The 10404-nt window shown below is 46.2% G+C and overlaps 2 protein-coding genes across 3 annotated transcripts; both read right to left on the bottom strand.

The window, feature by feature from the left end:
* Positions 1–824: 824 nt before the first annotated feature.
* On the bottom strand, positions 825–6679 carry LOC129720773 (protein stoned-B). The gene is made up of 6 exons (XM_055672501.1): positions 4589–6679; positions 4308–4533; positions 3492–4253; positions 3012–3432; positions 2562–2954; positions 825–2507 (listed from the first exon to the last, which is right to left on the bottom strand). Exons 1-6 carry the CDS (start codon positions 6677–6679, stop codon positions 2366–2368), a joined length of 4035 nt encoding a protein of 1344 aa, XP_055528476.1. The 3' UTR covers positions 825–2365.
* Positions 6680–6720: 41 nt separating this feature from the next.
* LOC129720778 (protein stoned-A) lies at positions 6721–10088 on the bottom strand. 2 transcript variants are annotated; one of them, XM_055672514.1, is made up of 3 exons: positions 9931–10088; positions 8091–9175; positions 6721–8036 (listed from the first exon to the last, which is right to left on the bottom strand). In XM_055672514.1, exons 2-3 carry the CDS (start codon positions 9145–9147, stop codon positions 6721–6723), a joined length of 2373 nt encoding a protein of 790 aa, XP_055528489.1. In that variant the 5' UTR covers positions 9148–9175; positions 9931–10088. The 2 variants fall into 2 exon arrangements, with proteins under 2 accessions (XP_055528489.1, XP_055528499.1); XM_055672524.1 differs by lacking the exon at positions 9931–10088 and adding an exon at positions 9750–9882.
* Between the last annotated feature and the right edge of the window lie 316 nt (positions 10089–10404).

The raw sequence follows: 10404 nt of genomic DNA, 5'->3' as shown, positions 1-10404 counted from the left end.
ACACGCCATTCAGAACCTTTTCCAGCGTCGCTTGAAAAATGAAACACGTGATCTTCGTCCCACAGGAGAGTCGATTCAGCCAATACACATATCGGTGATACGCGTTCTTCAGGCCAAGCTTCGAAACATATTTTCCGCCCTTGAGTGCCGCAAAGATTTTGTCGATAACTGGGAACAGACGACGGTTGTCCACCAGGACCGGATTGACCGTGATGCGATTTTGCAAGCATCCTTTTCAAAACCGGGGACCAATGGTGTGCCTCATTCCGCTTGTCACGTAATCTTTCTACCACAACTCCATCATGAATGTGCCAACTACACTGAGCCCGGGTCCGATGTAGCAAACCAACTTCTTCTGAATCGGTGTTCAACGGTAGAAAAGAAAGCCTCTGATAGTACAAGGTCTTCGAGATAGCATCAAGCACGCTTTCAGTGTCGTCTTCGAAACGGACGGGCCTTCGGTTAACTTGAATACATACTATAACAGGTAAGAGCTCGTTTCCTGTACTCGGAAGACTGAGATTTCTTTGTGGGATAGGCACAGCTTACACACGAAATTTGGATACTAGCACTTCCGGAAATCAAAATCCCCTCTTCCGCAGGTAAATTACTTCGAGTCACTCTCCTGCTTCTTGTTCGCTTCCGACTTCCGACAAAAATCAAAAGAAATTCGGTAAAAATTTGGTCAAAATAAACTTGAGAAAATAAATGCAGTTGCGTAATGAAACGCGTCATTCTAAGAGTAAGCTGTTGCAGTTATTGCTTGCAGATTGCAGCAGTCCAGGATCAAGTGATACTTAAAACTCAATTGAAATCCCCGGTGGTTCCATCTTTTCTTTTCATTTATTCATTCTCATTATGTGAGTGTGTTTTGTGTATATATAGGGTATAATTTGGATTATATTTTCATGTTGTTTGCAGATTGATTTTTTTTTTTGGATCAAATTTATTATTATCATTATTATATCTTCAGCTTAGTATATGACACTACGCGTGTATTATCCGTCGCCATCCGTGCTGCGCATTCTATACAAGCAGTATTTTGTGTTTTTTTCTGATTTGTTTTTCTAATCGATCATTATTTAAATTCATTTCTCATTTTATTTTGTAGGTATATAACGATTATTTTTAATTTCATCAGTAGTATTTATTTTGCTGCCTTTTCTCTTCTCATGTAAATTCATTCCGAATCCTTAGTGACAGTTGCTGTTCTATTTAAACTTTAGCATTTTAAAACCTAATACACATGCCCTTAGTAGGAGTTTATATCGACGATTTATTACTCAACAAAATCCGCCCCGATTTGTTACTCTTTATGCTTGGCTAAGTTCTACAATTTGTTAATAATATATATTAATTAACACATGTACTGCGTGAATGATAACGTGTGTTAGTTAGATTTCCTGTAAGTTAGTAGGTAGTATTATAATAATGCATCATCGTCTTTTCTGTTCCTTTTTTTTTTCAAAGAGCTAAAATAAGTTAGGGTTATTCTAATACGCAAACTAGTACTAAGATATTGGTAAGCATCTCCTTCTTCGCTACTTGAAATCTCATTCGGAAAAACCTCTCTCTGAAGAGGTTTAACAACACATAGAAACATGAGTTGAGGAACTAACAAAGGAAACAATGATGGCCTACTATGATATGTGATCGATACCGAAAGCAGGATTAAATGGTAAAGAAAATTCTCCACTCTCGCCTCAAACAGTGCAGAAAAAGTTCAGTATTTTCTTGGCTTCTCATCGGGGTTCTATTAAATCTACGAACTATTGCAACGAGTATTATAAGGTTTTTTTTTTTGTTAAATTTTTACTGTATACGACATCAGCTGCAGCATAAGATTAACATACATTGAGTTGTCTCACGTTTACTGTAGAACATAGCATTTTTCCACTACAAGGAATATTACAGCATTTTTTAGTATTTTTAACTAAACGAATCATCAGAACAACTTAGGATAATATGTACAAGCAAGTAATGCTTAATGTCGTGTTAATCGTGCGTTTACTAACGGGAAACAGGGAACATATTGTTTTTGACGTTAAATGAAACTTGATTTAACTTGTAATACTTTTCGTTACTTGTTTTTTTATAAGTATCTCTGTGTTCTGTCATGAATACATTTTATTGTCAAACTAATATAATTAAATTACATCTTTTTTATTTCTCGCCACAGGCCGTATGAATAGAAATAGCATTTACCCAGCAAGCCTTTTTGACTGCTCGAATTTCGATTCTCTTATCATACGATCTGCTGTCAGTTTGGTTTTATGTTGCATTGCTAGGTCAACTCATGTCTCATCAACTTTTTATTCGATAATCGTTACCTTCCGTGCATCAAATTGCTTACGGCTTAGTCGCCTTAGTTCGAATCCGAATCGGAGTCACTTGGAGCGATTGGTGTAGTAGCCATTGGTTGTTCCTCCTGAATCGGCTGCTTACTCACGGTGGTCGCAGCGAGGTACGCATTAACCGACTCTCCCGTCGTATGCTCGATACCAACCCTAGAAATCATTTTATGTAGTGAGAGTTCTGAAAAGAGAACTGTCGCTACCTACCTATATTCATGTCTCGCGAGATAACGGACGTATTTTTCCGGAGGCTCATCGCTTTCCGACTCCTGAACACTGATCGACCGTACTGTCGTGTGAGAAACCTGAGTTGCTGGCATCGTAAACTCCACGTACGCATAGGGCGCCAACTGCTCAGGAATCTGGTCGAAGCTGGTCAAAGCCATTCGGCATACCAGCTGATGCGTTGTGTAAGCTCCCTGTCCTTCCTTCGGTAGTCGAGGACACCGCCAAACAATTGCCCTATGGTGGTGCTCGTATTTTGCTTGTCCCGAGGTTACCTCAATCAGGGATTCCTGCAGGGTCTCAACGGTACCTAGGAACCGCTCGATTCCTTTAATTTTTCCCGTTCGACGATGAGCAGATTTAACCGAACCGTACCTGGAATGATGGAGGAAGCTACAGAACTTTCCTTTCAAATCTAATCAAAACACTCACCTAAAATGTTTCTCCACTCGGAACAAGTAGATCCAACATTCTGGTATTGGGAACCGAATCGACACATCCTCGCAAGGAATCTGCCCCAGCTTACGGGACGCAAATCCTGGTACCAGCACATCAGCTCGGAGCTCCACCTTGTTCCCAGTAACGCACCAGGTTGCTTTAAGTTGCAGTGGCAATTCTCGATTCTTCGGTGGTCTGATGCGGAACCTCATCAGTTCAATATAACACGCGTCCGGTGGTTTGAACTTTATCGTACGACAACGCTCATACACATCCTGCTGAACACAGCCGTGAAACTCGACACCCTCCAATCGAATCCATTCCTCCGTCACAACCGGAATAATATCGTGTCGTCCAACAACCTCCTTACCCTGACGCCATAGATCGTTAACACCCAATTCGATATCTGGCATCCCTGGAAAAAAACACAATTTTTTTTAAACCACAATCCAGAAGGATGAATCGATACCATACCAGATAGAAAAGCCAAGAAAAACAGTCGCACCCTAGCAATCTGCTTATCAACATGACCTTCCGCGTCCTGCTCAACGTACAACTCATCGACCGCCGTCACCTGCACCTCCTCCGTCTTGTACGTTAGTGCGCGATCCCGGTGAACGCTCATCTTGAACAGTGCCTCCTCGATGCACACCGAAAACTGCTTCATATCTTCGTAATTCATCGATCCTAACTTGAACAGCTGCGATATCTGCGGAGCATGTTCCACTGGTAGACCAAGCTTCTTGAGATCACTTCCTAGCTCTTTAACTCCTTGATAGTCACCCTGAATGGCGTAGGCCGCAAACTGGCTCAGTTTGTTGGTCAACCGTTCCGCCTTAGTCACCTGTCCCGGGCGCACCCCTGGACGCTCTTTGTAGAACACGTACTGTAGCTTGATAGTGAAAATCTTGCCAAAATTATCATACTGCTGCGCTCCGATTTCCGACACTGAATAGCACGCTTGCAGTGGAAGTTCCTGGAACGGCTCCTTATCGTTGGCTGCGTTGTACAGCTGGAGCATCGGATTGTCACCCTGGAAAACCAGCCGGATATAAATTTTCTTCCAAAAGCGCTGCCCAGTGATCTTTTTCTTATTCGGTTGCCGCAGTTGCATCTCCCAACCATCTCCCGAATACACAATACGAGGGAAGTCCTCCAGTGGCTGGGACACATCTTCATCGAACAATGGCGTGGGAGGTGTCTCTTGCGAATCAGTGCGCTGTAGCTGAGGCGTAGCTAAAAAAATACAAATTTATTTTCACCTTAACGTAGCTATCATCAAAGTCTTACCATCCGGCACAGCTGCCAAAGCAGCATCAGCGTCTTCGCCTTTATCGAATGGATTAACCCGTGGGGAAGAATCACCCGAATAAATCGAAGCCGTTTGTGGACTCCTCGGTGGTGGTGCTAAAGCCGGCGCTAGGCCCGTTTCCAAGCCCTCCTTCGGTCGAATAACCACACTGAAATGATTGCCCTCGTCTGAGTCTCTTGAGTGCGACCGTCCAAACGGAGTTCCCTACAACGAAAAACACTTTAGGCTTTAACACAACGCTATGGGTATTTGAACTCACCTCCGGTACCGGCGGTGCCTGCATCGACAGGAACGGATCATCAAATCCATCGTCAGCGCCAAAACCATCGCCGCCGTCGAATCCACCACCACCGGACACATCTCCCGTACCCCAGGCGTCCGCTCCACCGAACGCATCCTCCGTAGGGTAATTGCCCAACTCGCTTTCCAGGAAGATATTCCCAGCCTTGTTCTGTGTACCCTCAAACTTGGCCGCAAACGAATCGAAAGCATCTGGCTCCGGTGCCGGTTGAGTAAAATTAACCAGTGGATCCAGAATAGATGTATTATTATTGTTGGCGCTGGTTCCGAAAAGCCCTCCGGTCGCCGTTGGCTGACCGTAGGTAATCGCGTACTGATTACTATCATCCCCTGCTAGAGCAAATGGATTCACTGTATCGGTTGACGGAGCCGTAGTCATTTCCGGTTCCGAGAAGAATAATTGTGACGCATCTGTTGACACTTCCGTGGCTGGCAAAGCATCCACGTGATTGAAATCCATTGGTACAGCTACTTCCGCAGGAGTTGGAGCCGGAGCTGGTTCGTGCACCAGGTCGGCTTCCAAGGAGTAGCCATCATCAGTCTTTTCAACCGCAGCAATATTAACCGTGCTGCCTGAAACAGAACTTGGAATGTTTCCGGATGTGATGTTCGACCCAGTAGGACTAAAATCAGATGAACCCTCCGATCGCATTACCACTTCCTCGACAGGTGGAGCAGCTTCGAAAACTATTTCCGGAGAGAGTTCGATTTCGGCGGGCTGCTCGAAATCATGCTCTTCTGGCTCCGGTTCTGGTTCCGGACTTGGTTCCGTTACGGTTGGGTAATCTGGTTGGGGCTCAGGAGCAACTGCAGCTGGTGGAATCTGGGTTTGCACTAAATTTTCGGCTAAATTGGGTACGAAAGAATCAGCTCCGGTAGTTTTGGGTCCTCCACCAAAAATGTCATCAAAATCACCGCTCAATAAATCTGTTTGTTTCGGCTCTGGGGCAGCCGCTGCTGCCGGCGCAGAAGGAGTGGAGAACAGCGAAAGAATATCCTCTTTCGATTTTGGCGCTGGTGGCTTTGGAGGAGCTACCTTGGGAGTTGCCGTTCCAAATAGATCAAAGAGGTCAGCTTCTTGCTGCTGCGGAGGAGGAGCAGGAGCCGCTGGCATGTGTGGAACACTGGGAACGGGTGCCATAACCGGTGATGACGCAAGGGAACTTCTTGGAGGAACAGGACGCGGTGGAGGTGGTCTTGGACGTGGAGGCTTTGGAATTTCGGGTTTGGCAGCGGTGGTGACGTTAGCCGTTGGAACTGCGGGCTCAGCGAATGGATTATCATTGGCATTGGGTGGCATTCCAGTGCCGAAAAGATCATCCTGCGGTTGTTGAGATTGCTGCTCTCCGACGGATAACAGATCGCCAAAGTCGGGTGTTGGACTGGGAGAGTGCAGATCTCTCATGGACACCGGGCTGGGCGTTCTGGTAGCCGGGATTTTTTGCAGGAGGCTCGTACTGGTCTGATCAAGCTGATCGGCAATCGAGCTGATCAGTTGCTGTGTCGCCTGAGAGGGTGGTGGTACCGGCCTGGGAGGTGGCACTTTGCCATTGCTTCCTTTGGTCATCTTCAGTTCATCTTCACTCGAATATGCGTTGGTTGTGGCGTCGTCCAGTAAATTGTTGTTTGTGTGTGAGCCTAAATGAAGATGCGTTGGCTTCGGTATGATCAGATCGTCATCCTCGTTGATTGTAGTGTCGAAAAAGTTTGCAGCACCATTGTTGACATGCTGTGATTGTTGATAGCTACTACTATGGGACATAATGGAGTCGGTAACTCCAAAAATTTCGGCACCGGTTGTCACCACAGCGTTGACTCCCGCAGTACCAAACATAGAATTTACGTTAGCCATAGCTGGAGCAGCTGCCGGATCGTCTGCCTCGCCGCCAAAGTCCGCAAATGGGTTACCGCCCTGCGCCAAGAATGGATTATCATCCACCCCCGCCGCTATACCATCGTCACCATGTGCGTCATCACCGAAGAGGAACGGATTCGAAACTGGCTCGCTGCCAGCCAGTGGTTCGTCGTCCATCAAAAATGGGTTTGCCATTTTGCTGCTCTAGTTTGTCGCTTTTTGTTTTGCTGTTGGGCTTAGTTATCAATAAGCTCGTTCTCTAGAAGTTTGATTTCAGTCTTGCCTGGTCCCAAGTCGTTGGCAAAGGAAGTATCGAACGGATCGATGTCTGCCTCGTCGATGGAGTTGCTCGCTTGTGGTGTAAGAACCTTCACGAAGAACGCTCCACCGTCTTGCGAATCGGATAGAATGTCCGGATTGGCGACAGGTACAGGCGCTGGAATGAGTTCGTCCTCGATGAGTTTAAGTTCAGCACGTCCCGGTTGAATGTTTACTGCAATCGAGGTGTCGAACGGATCAATCTCTTCCGGTTCAACGTCCTTCGCCGGGGTTAGAACTTTGTGGCTGTGGTGATGTTCGTCGATACCGAGCAGATCAGATTTCGGTTGATGGCTGGATGATTGTGGTATCTGCTCTATTGGTGTGATAGCTCGCGGGTCGAAGTCCGGATCAGACAAACTGTGCTTGATTGTAACGTTGTTCAGCTCCTGCTCGATGAGGTTAAGCTCAACTTGTGTTGGTTCGCTGTTCGGAACGAAGGAAGTGTCGAACGGGTCGACTGCTTCGGATTCCGGTATCGAAGACTCACGGCTGTAATAAGGAGTGAGTGGTTTCTTAGTTATCGAGTGATCACCGTCGATTTTCAGCAGATCGGAGACAGGAACAGCGAAAACTACGCTCTTATTTTTGGCAGCTCCGTTTATTTGCAGACAGAGCGAAGATTTTCGCTGCGCGATGGAGGAGACTTCCTCTGTTTGCTTTGATGGTTCACTGTCAGCACGTGGATCAAAATCCTGGTCACTGAGTGAGTGTTTTAGCCCAGTGGGTCTGTCGGCTAGAAGCTCTTCTTCCAAGAATTTCAGTTCTGTCTTTCCTGGAGCAACTATCGAGTTGACAGCCGATGTGTCGAACGGATCAACGAACTCTGCCGAATTTACTCCTGCAGATAGCACTTCAAGAGGAGTTTGAGCAAGATCGGTTATATCTGTGTTGCTACCCGATAGTAAATCTTTGGTAAGTGCGCCAGAAACTTGCAGTTGGGCGTTATCTTCGGCGGAGAAAAGATCAGGTGTTTTTACGCGAACTACTGCGGCCGACGACTCGTCTCCAGCTCGCGGATCGAAGTCAAAGTCGTCGTCTTCCTCTTCTTCTCCAGCCCGAGGATCAAAATCGTCGTCTTCCTTGGCGGTAGCAGGTAGTACTCGCTCAACAAATCCGGTATCGAATGGATCGTCCGCGTCGAGGTCTAGTTCGTCGTCGGCGTCTACGGCGTCCGGGAAGTGGGGTCCGGTGGATGGACGCGGTGGCGGCGGACGAGAAGGCTTTTTTGAACCTAAAAAAAGGCATTATACAGGCAACGAAAACGAGAGGAAAATTGCAATCTTACCGTCTAGATCGGGCTCACCTACAAGTAGTTTATAATTGTCTCCTTCAACCGCTGGTTCGCGTTTCTTTAAATCGTCGAATTCGTCTAGATTGAATTCTGGTTCTTCCTTTACCGGTTCCTGTTCTTTTTTGGCTTCCTGTTCTTTCTGTAGAGCAAGATGGAGTGAAACACTCAGATCGATTGGCGCATCGTTCGGAAGCTCATCAGTATCGTCGAGAAGAGTAAGTTTAGATGGCTGAGGCGCAGAGTTTTCAGCAGCAAAACCGTCCTCGCCGTCCGCTTGTGCGTCGTCGAAACTTTCTAGCAGAAGATTCTTTGGTCCACGTCGAGGCCGACGAGAAGAAGTTTTGCTCGATACGCTCTCAACTCTGCCGGTTAATACTTCAACGGCTGCACCGATATTAACTATTTTCTTTCCTCGTTTGGAGACTTCCGGTCCTTTGATTACCTTCTCTGCGTATGAAGTATCGAATGGATCCGGCCCTGCGAAAGACTCTAATTCGGGTGATTCTGGAACGTATGCAAGCGGTAGTTCACCCGAAGCTATAGCATCGGTATAGTTAGTATCGAAGATATCTTCCTCAACCTCGGAGTGTGGTTCCGAATCGGAGAGCTCAACAACAGCGTTAATAAGCTCCTCTGCAGCTTTTTTCTCTTCAGCCTCCTTGGCAGCGGCCTCGGCTAGCTCTCTTTCTTCCTGCTCTCGGCGGAGTTGCTCCTCGCGCTCCTTTGCCTCGAGCTCTACTTTCGTAGGAACCTTCTGGAAAAAAGAACTGCCCTTGATGCGGTCGAGATCTTCCTGGGTCTTCTTGAGAACTGTGTCGATACCAGTGGTGAGCGCAGCAAATTTAGACCATTCTTCGTCGTTCTCCGACGGTTTCTCACCAGCAGGCTGATCCTCACTATCGGATGGAGCGGCCGAGTTGAGTGCTGAGGATGCCTGAGCTTGATGCTCACGGCGATACTGTTCGAGTTCTTCTTCGGTGAAGAGCTCTTTATCTTTTTTAGACTTTTTACCTTTCTTTTTCTTCTTTAATCCTTTGGGTAGCTTAAGCATTATCTAGACTGCCGAGACATCGAAACGTCTGCAAAAGAAAACAACGAAGCAATAAGGGGTTAAAGCATTCAATTGCAAATCTAGTTCAAGGTCATTGCAAAACAGAGAGCACCCCACTGCACTCGTTCGCTGTGTAATATCAACGACAAAGATGGAAAGACGGAAATGTAAATTATTCCTTTTCGCTGAATGTAATTGCATTTCCTCTCTGCTGTCACACTGAACAATGGAAGCACTTGCTCTCCCTACCTGTGAGAACAAACCGCACACATCATTAATACACTTTGGTGGGTCCAATTAGCTTCCTAGTTATTTTTATGCACGTCATAAAATCTATTTATAAAACTCAAATCTACCTCTGAGAAACTTTGGCTGCATACTAATAGCACCAATAATTCAATTGGTCATACTCTATATCCAAAAAAAAAATATCGGGTGCCACCAAGACGACGACCGTGGATGAATGAGTAAGCACTTGGAAGATTATCGATTTTTATTGGTGGACGAGAATCACTTGTCAAAATCGGCCAGAAGAAAACCAAATTATAACATTCAAGCAGGCATTTTATTATCACTACAGCCACCGTTGGATGAAAACCAACCTTCGAACGCGAAAATACGATCCACGTCGCCTAAAGCTAGGCAACGAGCTGTCTGACGAGCGCGAAGCGAACCCTCCATTGGTAACAATCAGAGAACAGCGTGAAAATTTACTTCCTATTCCCGGACACACGGTGCAGGATTCGCAACCGTTCCTATTTCAGCATCCTGTGGTCTACTTACGTCTCCTTGCAAAGTCATGCAATGGTTTCGAGGAGGTTTTCTGCAGAATTTTCACAATTTTCCACCAGGAAAGTGTCCTGCGAGCACATTACACCCACCGAAAATTTTTCACTTCAGATATCGACTTCGGTGCTGGCGTTCAAGTCAACACGGACATAAGGTCAATTCGGTGACCGGTGATTAGGACGACAGTCGTATTAGCGAAATTTGTAGGGTTTTTGGTTGAGACATGCCCTGAATGAAAAATGTTTGACTATAGAATAGCGCTAAAAAGTGATCCCTGCCTTTAGAAACATTATCAAACAGTGGAATGAGGTGCCAAGTTTGGCAATTTTCACCTAGAGTTGACCCAACGGCCAGCACCCTCGGTTTGTCTATCGATTCACGATTAAACGCATGCGCGGCCGCCATCGTTGTTGTTGTACCGTGTCCTTTCGGGCGCTGGGACAACGTATTGCATAACGTACAAGCATT

This window comes from Wyeomyia smithii, chromosome 1 (genome assembly GCF_029784165.1).
Source record: "Wyeomyia smithii strain HCP4-BCI-WySm-NY-G18 chromosome 1, ASM2978416v1, whole genome shotgun sequence".
Classification (NCBI taxonomy): Eukaryota; Metazoa; Arthropoda; class Insecta; order Diptera; family Culicidae; genus Wyeomyia; species Wyeomyia smithii.
This window is presented reverse-complemented; position numbering and strand designations above follow the sequence as displayed.